The sequence below is a fragment of the Schistocerca cancellata genome, chromosome 2 (genome assembly GCF_023864275.1).
Source record: "Schistocerca cancellata isolate TAMUIC-IGC-003103 chromosome 2, iqSchCanc2.1, whole genome shotgun sequence".
NCBI lineage: Eukaryota > Metazoa > Arthropoda > Insecta > Orthoptera > Acrididae > Schistocerca > Schistocerca cancellata.
The window spans coordinates 203,237,744-203,263,059 of record NC_064627.1 but is presented as its reverse complement, the minus strand read 5'-3'; the positions used below and the strand labels follow the sequence as shown (position 1 = coordinate 203,263,059).

At 42.7% G+C, this 25,316-nt stretch overlaps 1 protein-coding gene across 1 annotated transcript in view; it reads right to left on the bottom strand.

Annotated features, from left to right (window-relative positions):
• Positions 1–1,866: 1,866 nt before the first annotated feature.
• The window catches only part of LOC126161527 (UDP-glucosyltransferase 2-like), a 114,303-nt gene continuing 90,853 nt past the window's right edge, over positions 1,867–25,316 (bottom strand). The window contains exon 7 of the mRNA XM_049917447.1: positions 1,867–2,229. Coding sequence (XP_049773404.1) covers positions 1,950–2,229 — 280 coding nt within the window. The 3' untranslated portion in view covers positions 1,867–1,949. The remainder of the gene's footprint in view (positions 2,230–25,316) is intronic.

Genomic DNA, 25,316 nt, shown 5'->3' with positions numbered 1-25,316 from the left:
ATGTTCTTGATGAATCGCTAGTAAATAAAATAAATTCTTAAGAATATTCTTTGAAAATAAATCCACGGTTCATTCCATATGCAGTTAAATTTCTTCAGGCTTCTGTCGCTAAGTGAGAAACCGTCTCACATAAGATATGGCTGCTAACTGCAAGGCGGGGGAAGCATACGTTGTTCAGTGCTGTTTCTATGTTTTCAGCTGAACGGGGAGAGTCTACAAGGGTAGCTACTCAAAGTTAATGCCTCTGACAGTTAAACGTAGCATTCACTGTAACAGTAATATTTTTTATACTTACTCCACCGCTCCAGATCAACTTTAGAACTAAGTACAACCCACTAGACAACATCTCTCAAAGATAACATTCTGCTTCTCAGAAGAAGTTAATCCCTATTAATTCCAGAACAAGAGGCATTATATATTCAGTATTCTACATAAGAATACTACAAATGATTGAATTTCTCTTATTATCAAGATCTAAAGTTAAATTTCAGGCGTTATTTAGTCACAAAATGCAGTTACAAATGGGGCAGAGTTCAGTTTTCACACACTTCGCTCGTCACAGTTTTATGATTGTGTGAAATATCACTTACACTGCGGTGTCTTCTCAGTGCTGTGTTCGGCGAGTCGACTTCTGCAGATAACTTACCTGCTCACTGTTTGCCGTTAGCTAGCGGAAATAAGTGGAACCTTTTCATTCAACATCTCAATTGCGTTACAAAAGGACAAAAAAATTGGAGTCTTACTTACATAGTAGGAAGACAATATTAATCAACCTGGTTTTTGCATAATACAGTGGAACTATGAACCATGACTACTCAGATGTGAGTAGTTAAAAGGACCCTCCTATCCTTAATGTCTTTTGTAGTTACGACGGTTTCAAAGAGAGGGGGTAGCGTCCTTTCTCTATGCTGCTGCGGAAACGGCAGCCATCACTATCTGCGGTAATAACATATGTCTGATCATCGTTACCCTACATGATACATGTCTTAAATGATCGCATTTTGCCATGCTGCCTTGTGCTTGTTCCACTCTCACAGGCAGTTTTTGGCTTTTGACACAGACGGCTTCTTCAGCACTAGTTCCACCAATTTGCCCCACTGAGAAGCATCCAGACAGGTTGCCTTTCATAACACAAATTAATCATTTGTATGAGCCATGTTCCTACAAAAAAAATTAGTATTGTTATTTCTTTATCTAATTTCATGATAGTCTTAACTGTCGATGTTCAACAATAGTTTAAATGTTTAATATGAATACTAAAGTATGTAACAGTAACTCTGCCTCCTAATGGCTTCGAGTACATCACTCTCTCTGTCTGTTAAATTATAAAAAATGTGATGAAAAAATTAAAATTCCGTCAGCAGAACTCTTACAATGTTTTCACTGCTATTTTCAATACCGTAAAAGAGTTTCAAACAGTAACAGCATTCTTAATATACTAACTGGGAAAAATCGAAGCACCAAGGAGTTGTATGACGGAAAGAAAAGTTGATAGGCGTGTTACTACAACTGAAAGATGATGTCTACTCACATTTCATGCCAGTCGCCCCATATGAGGATGCAAATCAGATTTGCTTTAAATACACGCTGTAACTGTCGTGAGAATTAGTTATCTTTGAGATAACGTGAATTTTCATTAATGTTAATTATTTTTGGTGATCCGATTTTTTCCGTCAGTATTAGTTGCAGGAAATTTCCCATAGCATTTATGCTATCTGTCACATGATACAAATCAGAGTATTATTTTTATGTTTGGGCTTCTCAACCGTTTCACTGTCTCACAAATATGCTTTGCGTCTACTCTGACGTAATAAAATAGATCTTGAAATTATCTTCCATACTCGCTTGCAGGAATGTATTGTCAGATTTTTACATCAAAGATATTTTCAGATACAAACTCTGATGCAATGCCACAGTTATAGTTCTTCAGTGACTCTACAGCTGGATAACTACTCAGTTTTTACCCTCACTTTAAATCCTGAGAGAAACTGGACAAGTCTGCGAACAGATATGCACAAAAGATAGATTGCAATGGCGGCCACCAGAAGTAGGAAGGCGATGATATCGAGCAGCAGCCGCTGCCACCAGTGCAGGTTGAGGGCAGCACTGCGCAGGTGAGGGGCCCCCTTGTGACGTATCACGTACTCCAGCCACCACACGGCGCGCTCCAGAGAGTCCGCCTGGTGCTCACGAAATATCGACGACAAAGTTCTCATGTTCTCCCTGTACCTGAAAAAAAAAAGATAGAGATCAGAAAATGGCACTTCAGAATAAAGTGTATGAGTATATTCGTCTCCTTCTGTAAATCTTCCATATTGTTAAAATTCTACATGGATTTAGAAATTATATTCAGCCTCAGAATAATTAACCGAAAGTTCCTCGAAACAGAAATAAATGGCGTTGAGACTGACACTCTTTCAGTGATATATTGAATACCAATCATTGCGTTTGTCCCCCTTTTACGATTGTACACTACTGGCCATTAAAATTGCTACACCACAAATATCACGTGCTACATACGCAAAATTTAACCGACAGGAAGAAGATGCTGTGATATGAAAATGATTAGCTTTTCAGAGGATTCATACAAGATTGGCGCCGGTGGCAACACCTACAACGTGCATGAGGAAAGTTTCCAACCGATTTCTCATACACAAACAATAGTTGACCGGCGTTGCCTTGTGAAACGTTGTCGTGATGCCTCTTGTAAGGAGGAGAACTGCGTACCATCACGTTTCCGACTTTCTTAAATGTCGGATTGTAGCCTATCGCGATTGCGGTTTATCGTATCGCGACATTGCTAATCGCGTTGGTCGAGATCCAATGACTGTTAGCAGAATATGGAATCGGTGGGTTCAGGAGGGTAATACGGAACGCCGTGCTGGATCCCAACGGCCTCGTATCACTAGCAGTCGAGATGACAGGCATCTTATCCGCATGGCTGTAACGGATCGTGCAGCCACGTCTCGATCCCTGAGTCAACAGATGGGGACGTTCGCAAGACAACAACCATCTGCACGAACAGTTCGATGACGTTTGCAGCAGCGTGGACTATCAGCTCGGAGACCATGGCTACGGTTACCCTTGACGCTGCATAACAGACAGGAGCGCCTGCGATGGTGTACTCAACGACGAATCTGGGTGCACCAATGGCAAAACGTCATTTTTTCGGATGAATCCAGGATCTGTTTACAGCATCATGATGGTCGCATCCGTGTTTGGCGACATCGCGGGTAACGCACATTGGAAGCGTCTATTCGTCATCGCCATACTGGCGTATCACCCGGCATGATGGTATGGGGTGCCATTGGTTACACGGCTCGGTCACCTCTTGTTCGTATTGACGGCGCTTTGAACAGTGGACGTTACATTTCAGATGTGTTACGACCCGTGGCTCTACCCTTCATTCGATCCCTGTGAAACCCTACATTTCAGCAGGATAATGCACACCTGCATGTTGCTGGTCCTGTGCGGGTCTTTCTGGATACAGAAAATGTTCGATTGCTGCCCTGGCCAGCACATTCTCCAGATCTCTCACCAATTGAAATCGTCTGGTCAATGGTGGCCGAGCAACTGGCTCATCACAATACGCCAGTCATTACTCTTGATGAACTGTGGTATCGTGTTGAAGCTGCATGAGCATCTGTACCTGTACACGCCATCCAAGCTCTGTTTGACTCAATGCCCAGGCGCATCAAGGCCGTTATTACGGCCAGAGGTGGTTGTTATGGGTACTGATTTCTCAGGATCTATGCACCCAGATTACGTGAAAATGTAATCACATGTCAGTTCTAGTATAATATATCTGTCCAATGAATACCCGTTTATCATATGCATTTCTTCTTGGTGTAGCAATTTTAATGGCCAGTAGTCTATTTTTTTTTTTACAGAACTTAGTATGACTTCATTTCTGGCCATGCTGTCCTTAGGAGAAAAATTTCAAGTTACGCAGGATATACTGACTTAGTACAGAAGGATAGTTGTAAATGGTCACATGCTTATCAAGTATAACTGACCATAACTTCTTGTCAGATCTGTCTTTTTCCCAAACGTATAAGGCTGCAACTCACGTTGATTGTGAGCTACGTCTGGTCTCTTTCACCACTTGACAGAAGTAGTGACTGATGGAAACACTGGGCCAACTTTTCTATAGTGTCTCCGTTAAAATTATTGTTAGTTCTTGTCCAGAAACCTAATCAGGTTTCACAGGAGAGTGCATTGGCATAGACAACTCAACTTCAACTGTAACAATGGGATTCAGTATGTTCCCTGTCTGCATGTGTTGTTATAGTGTTAAGGCGACATAGCTAAATGACTATGTATGCACCCAAACAATGCAAATTTCTCTTTATTTCTAGAGTCTAACGGCCATGGACAGTGTACAATTTACTGCTGTACTGAATGCATGTGATTAACAAGAAATTGCCAACATGTATGCCTGTATCTACCAAGAAACTCATATTAAGGCTCGAAATTGTGTTCCATTCAGTGGAATAGTTATATCAACCACAGAATATTGGTTAAAACTCTCAGAAAATAAGGTTGAAATACCAGCTTTTGAAGCAGCGAGAGGAGTCTCGAAGAAACTTTGTGACAGAGAGAATAAAAGAGCACATATGTGTAAAACGTAATGTACTGTGTGTCTATGAATCCATACATCATGATTATGCTGTTTGGAACACATAGTAATACAGAATAACATAGAATGCCACATGCAGATTCTTCCGACTACATGGGCCGCCAAGAACTGGCAATGACAGTTACTCTTGCTTCCTGTAACCGGAAACAACGTGTAGTTCATGTACGTAGCTATCTTAACTGCCCATGACTGGCAAACGAATCTGCTCTTTCGCCACATTTCACTTTAAGACCCTCTGGTTACAATTGCAATACATTAACTTTTACTGTGTCTTAGATGCAAAAGAATCAATAAAACCTGAGGTACATATTTGTGAATGTTCAGCCTTTTCATCAAGCGGAGTTGCTGCCAACCGCTGGGCATCGCTATGAAAAATCAGCAAGTCAATGACGTGGTGCGCAGCAGCTCGTGGCCACCAGAACACACGAATGTAGTTGGTTCGTTATATTACACTGTATAATTGAATATTGTTATTTTGCATGTTAAGTATTGAGTGATAATTTCACTATTTCTTACAATAGAGAATATTTCGTAATTAGTTATTTTAGTCCATAAGCGAACGCAGTATGTTTTGAAAATGGGTCCATATTTTTGTACAAATTTAGCATCTAAAATCATTAAAAAATCTCCTAGCAGAGCTACATAAGGAAAAATTTGCAAGTCTGAAAGGCTTAAGGAGACGCTGCTGCCTACTCAGTCTACTGCCATGTCAACTGAATTCGCTGTCTTCATGACCCGATATTGGTTGTTGATAACGTAGATGATCTCCGACAGTTCATCAGCGTGGTAGCAGATTACAACCGTGATCTAGATCTGAATATTAAAATAAATAAGATGCAGTTTATTATTGTCAAATGACAGCCCAACTCTTTTACAAATACAGATATACAGTTTAGTAGCTTCTTAATACAGAGAGCGGACAAGTTTAAGCACCTTGCTGCTACGTAAAGACTAGAGATCAGATATGGAGATAAAATTTCGCTTAGAGATCTCCAGCAATGCTTTCATAAAATTTAAGAAATTTCTCACAAAGTGCAGACCAAGACCTTCACGTCAGAGTTTGATTTGTAAAATGCTACAGCTGGCCTGTATTTCTAAACTGTTTTGAAGGTTGTACACTGAATATAATGTCAGCAATGGAGATCGAGGTCTTTGAAATGCGGATTTACGGCAGAATGATAAAAATACCGTGGGCAGCAAGAGTAATTGACACAGATGTATTACTACACAAACAGCATGGAGTGTTAAAAGTACAGATAATAAGAATAATTGTATTCCTGGGATATATCTCACGAAGACCAAATTCAGTCATGTGCAAATCTTAAGGTCGAAAGTAATGTTCCACATGTGCCACTGCAAAATAACATAGACGATGCTTTAACCTGTTACAGTATTGAACTGCTACAACATTTTCCATAACGTAAATGAAAGAAATACGCAGTGAGTGTAAAATAAATGACACTTTTATTCAAAGACAATAATTACACGGAAGTGGCCACGATTTATGATGATCCCCTTGTTGTTGTTGTGGTCTTCAGTCCTGAGACTGGTTTGATGCAGCTCTCCATGCTACTCTATCCTGTGCAAGCTTCTTCATCTCCCAGTACCTACTGCAACCTACATCCTTCTGAATCTGTTTAGTGTATTCATCTCTTGGTCTCCCTCTACGATTTTTACCCTCCACGCTGCCATCCAATACTAAATTTGTGATCCCTTGATGCCTCAGAATACATCCAACCAACCGATCCCTTCTTCTAGTCAAGTTGTGCCACAAATTTCGCTTCCCTCCAATTCTGTTCAATACCTCCTCAATCCCCCCATGAACCATGGACCATGCCGTTGGTGGGGAGGCTTGCGTGCCTCAGCGATACAGATAGCCGTACCGTAGGTGCAACCACAACGGAGGGGTATCTGTTGAGAGGCCAGACAAACGTGTCGTTCCTGAAGAGGGGCAGCAGCCTCTCCAGTAGTTGCAGGAGCAACAGTCTGGATGATTAACTGATCTGGCCTTGTAACACTAACCAAAACGGCCTTGCTGTGCTGGTACTGCGAACGGCTGAAAGTAAGGGGAAACTACAGCCGTAATTTTTCCCGAGGGCATGCAGCTTTACTGTATGGTTAAATGATGATGGCGTCCTCTTGGGTGAAATATTCCGGAGGTAAAATAGTTCCCCATTCGGATCTCCGGGCGGGGACTACTCAAGAGGATGCCGTTATCAGAAGAAAGAAAACTGGCGTTCTGCGGATCGGAGCGTAGAATGTCAGATCCCTTAATCGGGCAGGTAGGTTAGAAAATTTAAAAAGGGAAATGGATAGGTTAAATTTAGATATAGTGGGAATTAGTGAAGTTCGGTGGCAGGAGGAACAAGACTTCTGGTCAGGTGGCTACAGGGTTACAAACGCAAAATCAAATAGGGGTAATGCAGGAGTAGGTTTAATAATGAATAAAAAATAGGAATGCGGGTAAGCTATGACAAACAGCATAGTGAACGCATTATAGTGGCCAGGATAGATACGAAGCCCACGCCTACCACAGTAGTACAAGTTTATATGCCAACTAGCTCTGCAGATGACGAAGTAATTGAGGAAATGTATGAGGAAATAAAAGAAATTATTCAGGTAGTGAAGGGAGACGAAAATTTAATAGTCATCGGTGACTGGAATTCGTCAGTAGGAAAAGGGAGAGAAGGAAACGTAGTAGGTGAATATGGATTTGGGCCGGCCGCGGTGGTCTAGCGGTTCTGGCGCTGCAGTCCGGAACCGCGGGACTGCTACGGTCGCAGGTTCGAATCCTGCCTCGGACATGGGTGTGTGTGATGTCCTTAGGTTAGTTAGGTTTAAGTCGTTCTAAGTTCTAGGGCACTTATGACCTAAGATGTTGAGTCCCATAGTGCTCAGAGCCATTTGAACCATTTTTGAATATGGATTGGGGGTAAGAAATGAAAGAGGAAGCCGCCTGGTAGAATTTTGCACAGAGCACAACTTAATCATAGCTAACACTTGGTTCAAGAATCATAAAAGAAGGTTGTACACATGAAAGAAGCCTGGAGATACTGACAGGTTTCAGATAGATTATATAATGGTAAGACAGAGATTTAGGAACCAGGTTTTAAATTGTAAGACATTTCCAGGGGCAGCTTTGGACGCTGACCACAATCTATTGGTTATGAACTGCAGATTAAAACTGAAGAAACAACAAAAAGGTAGTAATTTAAGGAGATGGGACCTGGATAAACTGAAAGAACCAGAGGTTGTACAGAGTTTCAGGGACAGCATAAGGGAACAATTGACAAGAATGGGGGAAAGAAATACAGTAGAAGAAGAATGGGTAGCTTTGAGGGATCAAGTAGTGAAGGCAGCAGAGGATCATGTGGGTATAAAGACGAGGGCTAGTAGAAATCCTTGGGTAACCGAAGAAATATTGAATTTAATTGATGAAAGGAGAAAATATAAAAATGCAGTAAATGAAGCAGGCAAAAAGGAATACAAACGTCTCAAAAACGAGATCGACAGGAAGTGCAAAATGGTTAAGCAGGGATGGCTAGAGGACAAATATAAGGATGTAGAGGCTTATCTCACTAGGGCTAAGATAGATACTTCCTACAGAAAAATTAAAGAAACCTTTGGAGAAAAGAGAGCCACTTGTATGAATATCAAGAGCTCAGATGGAAACCCAGTTCTAAGCAAAGAAGGGAAAGCAGAAAGGTGGAAGGAGTATATAGAGGGTCCATACAATGGCGATCTACTTGAGTAGAATATTATGCAAATGGAAGAGGATATAGATGAAGATGAAATGGGAGATATGATGCTGTGTGAAGAGTTTGACGGAGCACAGAAGACCTAAGTCGAAACAAGGCCCCGGGAGTAGACAACATTCCATTAGAACTACTGACAGCCTTGGGAGAGCCAGTCCTGACAAAACTCTACCATCTGGTGAGCAAGATGTATGAGACAGGCGAAATACTTCAAGAAGAATATAATAATTCCAATCCCAAAGAAGGCAGGTGTTGACAGATCTGAAAATTACCGAACTATCAATTTAATAAGTCACGGCTGCAACATACTATCGCCAATTCTTTACAGGTGAACGGAAAAACTGGTAGAAGCTGACCTCGGGGAAGATCAGTTCGGATTCCTTTGAATTATCGGAACACGTGAGGCAATACTGACCCTACGACTTACCTTAGAACCTAGATTAAGGAAAGGAAAACCTACGTTTCTAGCATTTGTAGACTTAGAGAAAGCTTTTGACAATGTTGACTGGAATACTCTCTTTCAAATTCTAAAGGTGGCAGGGGTAAAATACAGGGAGCGAAAAGATATTTACAATTTGTACAGAAACCAGATGGCAGTTATAAGAGTCGACGGGCATCAGAGGGAAGCAGTGGTTGGGAAGGGAGTGAGACAGGGTTGTAGCCTCTCCCCGATGTTATTCAATCTCTATATTGAGCAACCAGTGAAGGAAACAAAAGAAAATTTCGCAGTAGGTATTAAAATCCATGGAGAAGAATTAAAAACTTTGAGGTTCGCCGATGACATGGTAATTCTGTCAGAGACAGCAGTGGGCTTGGAAGAGCAGTTGAACGGAATGGATAGTGTCTTGAAAGGAGGATATAAGATGAACATCATCAAAAGCAAAACGAGGATAATGTAATGTAGTCGAATTAAGTCGGGTGGTGCTGAGGGAATTAGATTAAGAAATGAGACACTTAAAGTAGTAAAGGAGTTTTGCTATTTGGGGAGTAAAATAACTGATGATGGTCGAAGTAGAGAGGATATAAAATGTAGACTGGCAATGGCAAGGAAAGCATTTCTGAAGAAGAGAAATTGATTAACATCGAGTATAGATTTAAGTGTCAGGAAGTCATTTCTGAAAGTATTTTATGGAGTGTAAATATGTATGGAAGTGAAACATGGACGATAAATAGTTTGGACAAGAAAAGAATAGAAGCTTTCGAAATGTGGTGCTACAGAAGAATGCTGAAGATTAGATGGGTAGATCACTACATTCTGTAGCACCACATTTCCAAAGCTCCTGTTCTCTTCTTATCTGAACTATTTATCGTCCCGGCTGGAGTGGCCGAGCGGTTAAAGGCGCTACAGTCTGGAACCGCACGACCGCTACGGTCGCAGGTTCGAATCCTGCCTCGGGCATGGATGTGTGTGATGTCCTTAGGTTAGTTAGGTTTAAGTAGTTCTAAGTTCTAGGGGACTTATGACCACAACAGTTGAGTCCCATATTGCTCAGAGCCATATTTATCGTCCACGTTTCACTTCCATACATGGCTACACTCTATACAAATTCTTTCAGAAACGACTTCCTGACGCCTAAATCTATCCTCGGTGTTAACAAATTTCTCTTCTTCAGAAACGCTTTTCTTGCCATTGCCAGTCTACATTTTATATCCTCTCTACTTCGTCCAGCGTCAGGTATTTTGCTCCCCAAATATCAGATTCCCGCAGCATCACCCGATTTAATTCGATTACATCCCATTTTCCTCGTTTTGCTTTTGTTGGTGTTCATTTTATATCCTCCTTTCAAGACACTGTCCATTCCGTTCAGCTGCTCTTCCAGGTCCTTTGCTGTCTCTGACTGAATTACAATGTCATCGGCGAAACTAAAAGTTTTCATTTCTTCTCCATAGATTTTTCCATTTAATGCCCTTGACTCTTATAACCGCCATCTGTTTTCTATACAAATTGTAAATAGCCTTTAGCTCGCTGTATTTTACTCCTGCCACCTTCAGAATTTGAAAGAGAGTAATCCAGTCAACATTGTGAAAAGCTTTCTCTAAATCTATAAATGCAAAGATGGTTCAAATGGCTCTGAGCACTATGGGACTTAACTTCTGAGGTCATTAGTCCCATAGAACGTAGAACTACTTAAACCTAACCAATCTAAGGACATCACACACATCCATGCCCGAGGCAGGATTTGAACCTGCGACCGTAGCGGTCGCGCGGTTCCAGACTGTAGCGCCTAGAACCGCTCGGTCACTCCGGCCGGCTTCTAAGATAAGTCGTAGGGTCAGTATTGCCTCACCTGTTCCTACATTTCTACGGAATCCAAACTGAGATTCCCCGAGGTCGGCTTCTACCACTTTTTCCATTCGTCTGTAAAGAATTCGTGTTAGTATTTTGCAGCCGTGGCTTATTAAACTGATAGTTCCGTAATTTTCACATTTGTCAACATCTGCTTTCTTTGGGATTGGAATTATTATATTCTTCTTGAAGTCTGAGGGTATTTCGCCTGTCTCATACATTTTGCTCACCAGATGGTGGAGTTTTGTTACACCTGGCTCTCCCAAGGCTGTCAGTAGTTCTAATGGTATATTGTCTATTCCCGGGGCCTTGGTTCGAGTTAGATCTTTCAATGCTCTGTCAAACTCTTCACGCAGTGTCATACTCCTATTTCATCTTCATCTACATTCTCTTCCATCTCTATAATATTGTCCTCAAGAACATTGCCCTTGTATAGACCCTCTATACACTCCTTCGACCTTTCTGTTTTCCCTTCTTTACTTAGAACTTAACTTTGCCAAATACAGAACATTGTTTTTAACATGGCGTGCAATCATTACGGGCAGCAGTGCATGCTTTGCAACGTGCTCTCATGCTTGTCACAAGGTTGGAAAGTAGTTCTACCAGCATAGTTGACCACTGCTGGATGGTCATTGGTGCCTGTAGACCTGCTGATATATGTCTCTCTACCGTATCCCACATGTGCGTGATGTGATTTAAGTCAGGGGAATGTCCAGATTAACTCATGTGCCGAGTATCCTCTCACTCCGAGAGGTCCACCACTTGTGCTCTTCGAAGTTATCGCGCCTTTTCATCCATAAAAATGAAGTCAGGGTCGAATGCTCCCCTGAAAATACACACATGTGGAAGGAGCACAGTGTCACGATAACGTTGATCAGTGAGTGTATCGTGTTCAAAGATTTGGAGATCGGTACGCCCGTGCAAGATTTTGCCTACCACCGCCATAACACCTGGACTACCAAATCTATCATGTTAGACAATGTTCCTGTGTGCATCACCTCTCACCATAAGAGGATGCAACCACAATCACAAGTCAGACTGAATGTGCTCTTGTCTGAGGAGATAAAGTGACCCCACTCTTCGTTGGTCCAGTCCTTGACCAGTGAGTGTACCGTGCTCAAAGATTTGGAGGTCGGTACGCCCATGCAAGGATTTGCTTCCCACAGCCATAACCCCTGGACTACCAAATCTATCATGTTAGACAATGTTCCTGTGTTCATTACCTCTCACCAAAAGAGGATACAACCACAATCCCAAGTCAGACTGAATGTGTTCTTGTCTGAGGAGATAAAGTGACCCCATTCTTCGTTGGTCCAGTCCCTATGCTCTTGGCACTATCGCAAACGGTTCCTTTAATATGCGTGTATTAACGGAATTCCAAGTGCTGGTCAGCGAGCAAAGAGATCACCCCCATCCAGCCACTATTTCACTTTTGTCTCTTCTTGCCTTCAGGACAATGTAGCCGTCAACTGCTGCTACACCTCACCGTGGTCAGTCACCTCTCTCCTTCGCCCAGCAGTACCAATGGTTTGTAATGCTCCCCATGCACGTGAAACAATGCTATGAGCAGTACCAAACTCGTGGGCTGAACTCATTACACTTTATGTTTCCAGATTCTCGATGGTTGTTCACCTTGTGTAATCAACCAAATTTTGTCACCCACTCATGTCGACAGACCACCCTAATTGCTAACTGATAGACACACACTGTCATTCCCAGTTCCCTCAGTTGCATGTTGGGTGGCGGGCCCTACCCGAAGTTATAGTCAGGCCGGCTTCACACCACGTGGCGTTGAACTTCCCCTGCACGACTAGGAGGCCACTGGAAACATGCTGCCAAACTTTCATTCACTCCCGATGAGCTGTTATTAGGTATTAGTAAGTTATGTTACTTTATCTATCATGTCATTAAGTTTTTCCTAGCACTGTATATACCTTTACTGTTGATAACCGAGGGAGAGATTGAGGGTGAAAGTGAAAAGCGTGAAGAAGAACTTCTTCGTTCAATATAAAGCAGTGGACAAGAGCACCAAGGGCAGATCACCTATTATATAGTGCAGCTCATAGAAAAAAGATAAAGATGCATCGTGTGATCGCAAACATCCATTGACGGATAGACAGAAGAATACACATATATAGAGTGTTGCCTACTTAAGCGTTTCAACGCAAGTATCTCTGGAACAATATAGAGTGAAAATCGAGTTTCACGATGAATGTCAGGCAGAGCTCATGAAAGTAAACACTGTGAGACGTTCTAAAGTGTAACCAAATATTATTTTCATTATTTTCAACACAAACTTGGGTTTTTTAAAACGAACTATTTATCACGCAAACAGCAGCAGCGTAGTTTACATCGCAGTACATTAGCTTCTCCCCCTCCCCCCCCCCCCCAAGAAATTGCAAAGCGAAATTGAACCTTCAATGAACGACACGCGCCGCTATTGTAAATCCCAAAATGCAAGTGTGAACTCCACGTAGCTCGCAATCGCGATGTGATTTACGTACTACGATGTGACAAACATTGTATTTATTGTTGTTTACACTGTTATTGAGTGGACTGCAAACAATACAGACGTCCAGTAATACACAATGAAAATCAAGGAAAGGAGTTACTCGTTCGTGCTTTATTGATCTTTACTACAGTACTGGAATAGACGTTGCAGTAAAGAAATTCCGAATGTCACCGGCCAGGCTTAACATAGTTAATGGGTAACCAAGGATCTAACAGAGGAGTAAAGGCTAGTTGTACGTAGTTGTACATCAATCATATAAAGGAAATGTCAATGATTACGTTAAAAATGAAATTTTGCACATACTGAAAAGGTTACATAAACTTTCACTAGTACCTACAAATCAAACATACGTCTTCTCAGAAACACACAAAATGTAAGACGATTTGCAGTCACATAGCTCAAAGCAGGAATGCTACAGCCTATTTTAGAAGAGATCACCATTTACATGACTACACCTCTATGCACGCTCCAACACTGATCGGCTCACTGCTGTCAATGTTTCTGGTGTTATTGCAGCACATGCAGCGGAAATACAGGCTTTAATTTTGTCCACTGTTGCTGGCACCTGCTGCTACACCACATTTTTTCACACGTCCCCAGACAAAAAAAAATCCATGTGGTAAGGTCGTCGAACGCGCTGGAAATCTCTGAACAGGACTGCCCCATCCTATCCATCGGTTTGGGGACTGTTGGTTTAGTGCATTTCTTTCCGCCATGGCACCATGCGTAAGGCATCCATCTTGCTGACGCAAGTGAAGAAGCAGGTCTTCCATCAGTCCAGGTAAGCTGCATCTCGAGAATTACCGGTACAGTCAACCGTTAAGAATGCCATCAGTCAAATATGGGACAACGATGAGTTGTCCTACAATACCACACTGTGCAATGACATTCCAGTGACGTTAATGTTCTACCTGACGAAGTCAGTGTGGGTTTTCTGGTGACTAGTTGTGCATATTGTGTAAGTTGACGTTCCAATGGTTTGTAAACATGGCGTCAAAGGTAAAAAGTGTCCTATGCATAAAGTTCCAGCTTCGACGCAGAACTCACCTCACTAACAGTATTCCAGGCGAATTTGGAATTCTTTGCTATGAAGCCCTTGATGTAGTGATATGCGGATGGGCGGTGTTTATGCCTACGAAGAATGTGCAGGACTCTTGTTCGGCCGGCCGCTGTGGCCGAGCGGTTCTAGGCGCTTCAGTCCGGAACCGCGATGCTGCTACGGTTGCGGGTTCGAATCCTGCCTCGGGTACAGATGTGTGTGATGTCCTTAGGTTAGTTAGTTTAAGTAGTTCTAAGTCTAGGGGACTGATGTTAAGTCCCATAGTGCTTAGAGCCATCTGAACCATTTGAACGCTTGTTCGAGGGATTCTCACCAGTCTATCGATTTACAGCGAATTTGCATGAGGGTTCATTGAAGCGGCTGCCAGGACAGCTGCCTCCTCTGCTTCGTGTGTTACTCCTTTGCTCCGGATCCGCATTTGTGAAGACATGGGTCCGGTCGCGTGAAGGCATTAACACTTTTCGGGAATGAAGTGCGGGTCGGATCATGTCTATTGCGTAACTTTGGGTATACAGTTGTGCCGCTCAATCCACTTTGGTGACATTCTCCATAAAGTAGTAACACGTCAGCTATTTACATGTCGAATGCCTCAAACGGATGGACAAATAAATTAACACCATGCTCACGACACTGATACCAACTACAGTGTACAGTGCACTAGTGCAATTTACCTGTACGTACCTCCACACAGATCAGCCTGCTTCGTAGTAAGCAGTTCTCCCACACAGCCCCAACTACGGTCCGTTGCAGTACACAAGTGCAGAGACGAATGGTTTTACTGGGTAGTGTAATAGTTGAATGTACACTAACCGGTAGTGTTCTGTAGTGTGTACATAGATAAATAAAACATGAAAGAGGGAAACCACCATATACCTATCAATGTTTGTGGCTGGAAACCCTGTTATTACGTTCAGTGATCGTGATAACAGTGAAAGTAAGATTACGCTCGTCAGTCACATAGCGATTAACAGTAACGAGGCTTCGCGCTTGCATCTCCGGATGTGCAATAGCGGCGCGTTTATGTTGTAATTTTCGGAATATAATTGACTTATTGACATGCAAACCCCATTTTGTAATTTTTCGTGTTACTGATGCTTAAGATATAATGCGGCGTGTCCATTTAAAAGAAATTTACGCTGATCAGCCAGTAAATCATGACCACCGACCCACTAGCGATATAAAGCCATCTAGGCGACAGCAGAGTCAACTGGCGAGGAGTGACTGCTAGTCAGAGGCACGAAAAGTGCGTGTAGTATCAGCCAGCGCACTGTCCTTGTGTACACATCAAAAAAGTTTGCATCACCTCGGATCCGAGAGTTCCGGAACCTGTACATAAAATTGGAATAGATAACAACATAAACACCATTTCCGCCCTTTTCACGGCTCGTGAAAACCACACATTGCCTGTTGTACCACCATACAGCGAGACCCTGAGAGGCGGTGGTCCAGACTGCTGTCCACACCGGTACCTCTGATACCCAGTAGCACGTCCTCTTGCATTGATGCATGCCTATATTCGTCTTGGCACACTATCCACAAGGCACCGTTAATCCAGATTGTCCCACTCCTCAACGGCGATGCGGCATAGATCCCTCGGAGTGGTTGGTGGATCACGTCGTCCATAATAACCCTTTTCAGTCTATCCCTGACATGTTCAATAGGGCTCATGTCTGGAAAACATGATGGCCACTCTAGTCGAGCGATGTCGTTATCCTGAAGGAAGTCATTCACAAGATGTGCACGATGGGGGCGCGAACTGTCGTCCATGAAGACGAATGCCTCGCCAATATACTGCAGATATGGTTGCACTATTGGTCGGAGGAAGGCATTCACGTATTGTACAGCCGTTACGGCGCCTTCCATGACTACCAGCGGCGTACGTCGGCCCCACAAAATGCCACCCCAAAACAGCAGGGAACCTCCACCTTGCTACATTCGCTGGACAGTGTGTCTAAGGCATTCAGTCTGGCCGGGTTGCCTTGAAACATATCTGCGACGTTTGTCTGGTTGAAGGCGTATGCGACACTCTCGGTGAAGAGAACGTGATGCCAATCCTGAGCAGTCCATTCGGTATGTCGTTGAGCCCATTGTGTCGTGGTTGCACTCGCCATGGACGTCGGGAGTGAAGTTGAGTATCATGCAGCCTGTAGCGCACAATTTGAGTAGTAACACGACGTCCTGTGGCTGCACGAAAAGCATTATTCAACATGGTGGCGTTGCTGTCCGGGTTCCTCCAATCCATAATCCGTAGATAGCGGTCATCCACTGCAGTAGTAGCCCTCGGGCTGCCTGAGCGAGGCATGTCATCGACAGTTCCTGTCTCCCTATATCTGCTCCATGTCCAAACAACATCGCTTCGGTTCACTCCGAGACGCCTGGACACTTCCCTTGTTGCGAGCCCTTCCTGGCACAAAGTAACAATGCGTACGCGATCGAACCGTGGTATTGACCGTCTAGGCATCGTTGAACTAAAGACAACACGAGCCGTGCACCTCCTTCCTGGTGGAATGACTGGAACTGATCAGCTGTCGGACCTGCTACGTCTAATAGGCGCTGCTCATCCACGGTTGTTTACATTTTTGGGTGGGTTTAGAGACATATCTGAACAGTTAATTTTTTTTTGTCATCAGTCTACTGACTGGTTTGATGCGGCCCGCCACGAATTCCTTTCCTGTGCCAACCTCTTCATCTCAGAGTAGCACTTGCAACCTACGTCCTCAATTATTTGCTTGACGTATTCCAATCTCTGTCTTCCTCTACAGTTTTTGCCCTCTACAGCTCACTCTAGTACCATGGAAGTCATTCCCTCATGTCTTAGCAGATGTCCTATCATCCTGTCCCTTCTCCTTATCAGTGTTTTCCACATATTCCTTTCCTCTCCGATTCTGCGTAGAACCTCCTCATTCCTTACCTTATCAGTCCACCTAATTTTCAACATTCGTTATATCACCACATCTCAAATGCTTCGATTCTCTTCTGTTCCGGTTTTCCCACAGTCCATGTTTCACTACCATACAATGCTGTACTCCATACGTACATCCTCAGAAATTTCTTCCTCAAATTAAGGCCGGTATTTGATATTAGTAGACTTCTCTTGGCCAGAAATGCCTTTTTTGCCATAGCGAGTCTGCTTTTGATGTCCTCCTTGCTCCGTCCGTCATTGGTTATTTTACTGCCTAGGTAGCAGAATTCCTTAACTTCATTGACTTCGTGACCATCAATCCTGATGCTAAGTTTCTCGCTGTTCTCATTTCTACTACTTCTCATTACCTTCGTCTTTCTCCGATTTACTCTCAAACCATACTGTGTACTCATTATACTGTTCATTCCATTCAGCAGATCATTTAATTCTTCTTCACTTTCACTCAGGATAGCAATGTCATCAGCGAATCGTATCATTGATATCCTTTCACCTTGTATTTTAATTCCACTCCTGAACCTTTCTTTTATTTCCATCATTGCTTCCTCGATGTACAGATTGAAGAGTAGGGGCGAAAGGCTACAGCCTTGTCTTACACCCTTCTTAATACGAGCACTTCGTTCTTGATCGTCCACTCTTATTATTCCCTCTTGGTTGTTGTACATATTGTATATCACCCGTCTCTCCCTATAGCTTACCCCTACTTTTTTCAGAATCTCGAACAGCTTGCACCATTTTATATTGTCGAACGCTTTTTCCAGGTCGACAAATCCAATGAACGTGTCTTGATTTTTCTTTAGCCTTGCCTCCATTATTAGCCGTAACGTCAGAATTGCCTCTCTCGTCCCTTTCCTTTTCCTAAAGCCAAACTGATCGTCACCTAGCGCCTTCTCAGTTTTCTTTTCCATTCTTCTGTATATTATTCTTGTAAGCAGCTTCGATGCATGAGCTGTTAAGCTGATTGTGCGATAATTCTCGCACTTGTCAGCTCTTGCCGTCTTCGGAATTGTGTGGATGATGCTTTTCCGAAAGTCAGATGGTATATCGCCAGACTCATATATTCTACACGCCAACGTGAGTAGTCGTTTTGTTGCCACTTCCCCCAATGATTTTAGAAATTCTGATGGAATGTTATCTATCCCTTCTGCCTTATTTGACCGTAAGTCCTCCAAAGCTCTTTTAAATTCCGATTCCAATACTGGATCCCCTATCTCTTCTAAATCGACTCCTGTTTCTTCTTCTATCACATCAGACAAATCTTCACCCTCATAGAGGCTTTCAATGTATTCTTTCCACCTACCTGCTCTCTCCTCTGCATTTAACAGTGGAATTCCCGTTGCACTCTTAATGTTACCACCGATGCTTTTAATGTCACCAAAGGTTGTTTTGACTTCCCTGTATGCTGAGTCTGTCCTTCCGACAATCATAGCTTTTTCGATGTCTTCACATTTTTCCTGCAGCCATTTCGTCTTAGCTTCCCTGCACTTCCCATTTATTTCATTCCTCAGCGACTTGTATTTTTGTATTCCTGATTTTCCCGGAACATGTTTGTACTTTCTCCTTTCATCAATCAACTGAAGTATTTCTTCTGTTACCCATGGTTTCTTCGCAGCTACCTTCTTTGTACCTATGTTTTCCTTCCCAACTTCTGTGATGGCCCTTTTTAGAGATGTCCATTCCTCTTCAACTGTACTGCCTACTGCGCTATTCCTTATTGCTGTATCTATAGCGTTAGAGAACTTCAAACGTATCTCGTCATTCCTTAGTACTTCCGTATCCCACTTCTTTGCGTATTGATTCTTCCTGACTAATGTTTTGAACTTCAGCCTACTCTTCATCACTACTATTTTGTGATCTGAGTCTATATCTGCTCCTGGGTACGCCTTACAATCCAGTATCTGATTTCGGAATCTCTGACTGACCATGATGTGATCTAATTGAAATCTTCCCGTATCTCCCGGCCTTTTCCAAGTATACCTCCTCCTCTTGTGATTCTTGAACAGGGTATTCGCTATTACTAGCTGAAACTTGTTACATAACTCAATTAGTCTTTCTCCTCTTTCATTCCTTGTCCCAAGCCCGTATTCTCCTGTAACCTTTTCTTCTACTCCTTCCCATACAACTGCATTCCAGTCGCCCATGACTATTTGATTTTCGTCCCCCTTTACATACTGCATTACCCTTTCAATATCCTCATACACTTTCTCTATCTGTTCATCTCCAGCTTGCGACGTCGGCATGTATACCTGAACTATCGTTCTCGGTGTTGGTGTGCTGTCGATTCGGATTAGAACAGCCCGGTCACTGAACTGTTCACAGTAACACACCCTCTGCCCTACCTTCCTATTCAAAACGAATCCTACACCTGTTATACCATTTTCTGCTGCTGTTGATATTACCCGATACTCATCTGACCAGAAATCCTTGTCTTCCTTCCACTTCACTTCACTGACCCCTACTATATCTAGATTGAGCCTTTGCATTTCCCTTTTCAGATTTTCTAGTTTCCCTACCACGTTCAAGCTTCTGACATTCCACGCCCCGACTCGTAGAACGTTATCCTTTCGTTGATTATCCACAGTTAATGTCTATCTTCAGAGGTTCTGGAAACCGAGGTGATGCAAAACTTTTTTTGGTGGGTTTAGAATGAGGAAGGTACACAGTCTATCTAAGTTTGAGAGAGGATTGATTGTGGAGGGCTGGAGACATTTAGAAAACTCCACAACTTCGGTGTACGAGGAGTTCTATGGTGGGTGTCTTCTACATGTGGCGAAACCAAGGTAAAATCTCTTTCAGATGTCGTGGGGTTGAGTGGCCAACCCTAATTACAGATGTTAGATGTCGTAGGGTTGGCAGACTGGTAAAACAGGACAGGCGTCGAACTGTGGCGAAACTAACATCTGACTTTAATGCTTGGCACATTACAAAAGTGTGTCTGAATACACAGCGCACTCAACGCTCGTAACGATTTGCCTCCTTTTCTAACGGCCCATGCACGTGGGAATGTTAATACCACGGCATCGACAGTTACAACTGAAATGAGCAAGTGGCCATAGGCACAGGACGTTGGCGCAATGCGTTGCATGGTCTGATGAATCTGGACACCATCTTCACCATCGCGACGGGAGGGCGCGATTCCATCGTCTTCCAGTGTAACAGCTCCTTGGCACGTGTAATGCGGGACGGAGACAAGATCGTGGGACTCCATTATGGTCTGGGGAACATTTACGTTGGCATACATGGGTCGAGTCGAGCTCTCGCAAGGCATTGTGACGGTTAAAGGGTATCGTACACTAGTCGCAAATCACATATACTTCTTCGTGACGATCATATTTTCCTGCGGCAGTAGCACTTTTCAGAAAGGTAACTGGCCATATCACAAGGCCAGGACTGTGATGGGTTGGTTTGAGGAACAAAGTGACGAGTTCCAACTGATGTGCTGGCCTCCCAATTCGGCAGCGCTGAACCCGATCGAACACATTTGGAATGAGACTGAGCACGCTGTAATTTCCTGGGAAAATCCCGTCGGAAGAATTCAGAACAGGGCTCTGCGAGTACTGTCCAACTTCCTATTGACCTTTTTTTTTTTTTTTTCCATCGATCTTTGATGCGGCCCGCCACGTATTCCTCCATCGTGCCAGTCTCTTCACCTCAGAGTAGCTCTTGTAACCTACGTCCTCAGTTATTTGCTGGATGTATTCTTTGTCTTCCTCTACTGCTTTCTCTAGTACCATGGAAGTTATTCGCAGATGTCTTAAAGACATCGTATCACACTGTCCTTTCTTCTTTTCAGTGTTTTCAATACGTTCCTTTCCTCGCTGATTCTGAGGAGAGGGCTCCTCATTTCCCACCTTCTCAGTCAATCAAATTCTGAACATTCTTCTTTAGCATAACATCGCAAATTCTTCGATTTACTTTCAATCCATATGCTGTACTCGTTATGCTGCTAATTCTGTTTAAAACATTCTGTAATTTTTCTTCACTTTCACTGAGGATATCACTGTCCTCAGCGAATCTTATCATTGACAATCTTTCACCTTGTATTTTAATCCCACTCTTTCAATTATTTTTTATTTCCATCGTTGCTTCTTTCTTGTATAGAGTGAAGAGTAGGAGCGAAGGATACATCCCCGTCTTACACCCTTTTTAATTCGGCTACTTCGTTAGTCATATAGAAGTCTTCCTTCTTGGTTCTCAAATATGCTGTATACCACCCGTCTTTCGCAGTAGTTAACACTTATTTTACTCAGAATTTCGAACATCTTACATCATTTTATACAGCCGAACGCACTCTCTAGGTCGACAGTTTTATGAGCGTATCTCAATTTTTCTTCAGTCTAGCTTCCGTTATCAACTGCAACTTCAGAATTGCCTCTGGTGCATTTATCTTTCCTAAAGCCATACTGATCGCCATCTATCAGATCCTCAGTTTTCTTTTCCCTTCTTGCATATGTTATTTGTGTTAGCAATTTGAATTCTTGAGCTGTTAAGCTGATTATGCCTTAATTCTCGCACTTGTCGGATATTGCTGTTTTCGAAATTGTGTGGACGATATGTTTCCGAAAGTCTGATGATATATCGCTAGTATCTTACGTTGTACACACCACCGTGTATAGACGTCTCGTTGCCACTCCTCCTAGTAGTTTTAGAAACTGTGATGCGATGTTATCTATCCCGCCTAATCTGACCTTCAGTCGTTCAAAGTTCTTTTAAAGTCAGACTCTAATACTATCCCTTACTTGTCGAGTCCTGTTTCTTCTTCTATCACATTTTGAGACATGTCACCCCGCCATGGAGGTCTGCAATATACTCTTTCCTCCTATCTGTTCTCTCCTTTGCATTTATTAATGGAATTTCCATTCCACTCTTAATGTTTCTACTCTTGCTTCTGATTTCAGCGAAGACTGTTTTGACCTTTCTGTATGCTGACTCAGTTCTTCCGACAATCATATCTTTTTCGATGTCTTTTCATTTCTTATGTAGCCATTTCGCTTTAGGTTGCCTGTTCTTCCTATTAATTTAAGTTGTAAGTGAGTTGTATTTCTGTATTCCTGTGTTTTCCTGAAGGCTTTTGTACTTCATTCCTCGATCAGCTGAAGTATTTATACTTTTACGCATTGTTTCTTCGCAATTATCTTCCTTGTGCCTGTGGTTTTCTTTAACTTCACCGACTGACCTTTTCACAGATGTACATTCCTCTTCAAAGAAATTCTTATTGAGAAATTCATTATCGTAGTATCTATAGCCTCAAAGAACTTCAATCGTATCTCATCACTTCTTATTATTTCCGTATCCTACTTTTTTGCGCGTTTATTCTTCCTGAGTAGTCTGTTAAACTTCAGCCTCCTCTTCGTCATTACTGAATTGTGATCTCATTTTATAACTCCTCACGGGTACACCGTACAATTCATTATCTAATTTCGAAATCTTTGCCTGTCCATGACGCAATCTAACTAGAATTTTCCTGTATCTTTCGGCCTTTTCTTGTGATTCTTGAACACAGTATTCGCTGTTACTAGATGAAATTTACTGCAGAACTTAACGCCCTTTCCCTCTCTCATTTCTAATAACAAGCCCATATTCTCCCGTAACCCCTTCTCCTAGTCCTTCGCCCACAACCTCATTCCAGTCCACCATGAATATTACATTTTTATCTCTCTGTACGTAATGAATTACCCTTTCAATGTCCTCGCATATTTTCTCTCTCTGCACATTCTGCTTGCAACATTAATGTGTATATAAGAGCTATTGCTTCGGCGTTGGTTTGGTGTCGATTCTGATTAGAACAATCCTATTTCATTCCTACTACCAAGCCCATATTCTCCCGTAACCCTTTCTCCTAGTCCTTCTCGTACAACCTCATTTCATTCCTCTATGACTATTACATTTTAATCGCCGACCGGAGTGGCCGAGCGGTTCTAGGCGCTACAGTCTGGAACCGCGCGACCGCTACGGTCGCAAGTTCAAATCCTGCCGCGGGCATGGATGTGTGTAATGTCCTTAGGTGGGTTAGGTTTAAGTAGTTCTAAGTTTTAGGGGACTGATGACCTCTGATGTTAAGTCTCATAGTGCTTAGAGCCATTTGAATTTGAACATTTTAATCTTTCTGTACGTACTGAATTACCCTTTCAATATCTTCATAATTTCCTCTCTCTCTCTCCACGTCCTGCTTGCGACGTTGGCATATATACCAGAGCTACTGCTGTCGATGTTGGTTTGGTGCCGATTCCGATGAAAACAATCCTATCAATGAATTATTCACAATAACTCACTCTCTGCCCTACGCTCCTATTCATAAAGAATCCTATTCCCCTTATATCATTTTCTGCTGCTGTTAATATTACCGTGTTCTTGTCTGACCAAAAATTCTTTCCTTCCTTCCATTTTACTTCACCGACCTCCCGTATATCTGGTCTGAGCCTTAGCGTTTCCTATTTTAGATTTTCTAGCTCCACGTTCAAAATTCTAACGTTCCACGCCCCGACTCGTAGAACGTCACCCTTTAATTGGTTATTCAATCTTTTTCCAATGGTCACCTCCCCCATTGAAAGTTCCTTCCCGGAGATCAGAAAGGGGGACTAAGTCCGAAATCTTTTACCAATGGAGTGATCATCATGACACTTTTTCAATTGCAACACACATGTCCTATGGATGCACGTTACGTGTCTTTAACGCAGTGGTTTCCAATGCCTCCTGTCCTCTCATGCCGTTGATCATTGCTGATTCTTCCATCTCCTAGGGCAGCTTCCATACGTCCCATACGACTTCTCCTTGAGTCTGCAGCAGTTGCCTGGGGCAACGCTGCCGACACCCGCATCGAACATCTGCACCGAATTCAGAATAGGGCTCTGGTACTGGCTCTCCACCTTCCTAGGGATTATCTACCGTGAGAACTGCATCTACTGGCTGATGTATCACGTCCGGAAAGCGATATGGAGAAATTGCAAGGATGCACTACCAATATGCAGCTAGCTATGCAAATATAAATGTTAAAAACCTAGGTAGCAAACGCGCAAACTGGCTCACTCGACGATTGCTACGCAATTTTCGGGACTGACATGGTGCGATATTTAAAAAAAAGAAAAGCCGGTTTAAAAGAAAAGTAATAAACCTTCTGGAACATATTGAGTACGCACTGCATATTTAATATGCAGTAAAAAACAAAAACGTAATATGTGTTATTTGGATCATTAGTTCCGTTTTAATCACTTCCTTTGTTTCAAAATAAAGGATATGATGACGAATCGCTATTACTATGTGTTCCACAGACTTTTGATACTTGCTTGTACCTCAAAGAAATTCTTTTATTAGATACAACACATGCTGAGTGGAACAATTACTTATATCTGATCACATGCGCGTCGTCTAACTCAAATATGAACTAGTATCGAGAGTTTTTATAAACATTCGTATCGACTGCTCCTGCAATGAAAATTTATCTATCCCTGCCCACACACAGTTCAACCTGACGAGTTTAAAATTACATCTGAGTGTGTTTCTGCTTGTATTCCGCATAAGCAAGTCATCTTGGTACCCATCAAGGGTCAAACAACTAAACTGGTATACAGGGTGTTGCAAAAAGTTACGGCCAAACTTTCAGGAAACTTTCCTCACACACAAAGAAAGAAAACATGTTATGTGGACATGTGTCCGGAAACGCTTACCTTCCATTTTGGAGCTCATTTTAATACTTCTCTTCAAATCACATTAATCATGGAATGGAAACACACAGCAACAGAACGTACCAGCGTGACTTCAACCACTTTGTTATAGGAAATGTTCAAAATGTCCTCCGTTAGAGAGGATACATGCATCCACCCTCCGTCGCATGGAATCCCTGATGCGCTGATGCAGCCCTGGAGAATGGCGTATTGTATCACAGCCGTCCACAATACGAGCACGAAGAGTCTTTACATTTGGTACCGGGGTTGCGTAGACAAGAGCTTTCAAATGCCCCCATAAATGAAAATCAAGGCGGGTTGAGGTCAGGAGAGCGTGGAGGTCATGGAATTGGTCCGCCTCTACCAATCCATCGGTCACCGAATCTGTTGTTGAGAAGCGTACGAACACTTCGACCACAATGTGCAGGAGCTCCATCGTGCATGAACCATATGTTGTGTCGTACTTGTAAAGGCACATGTTC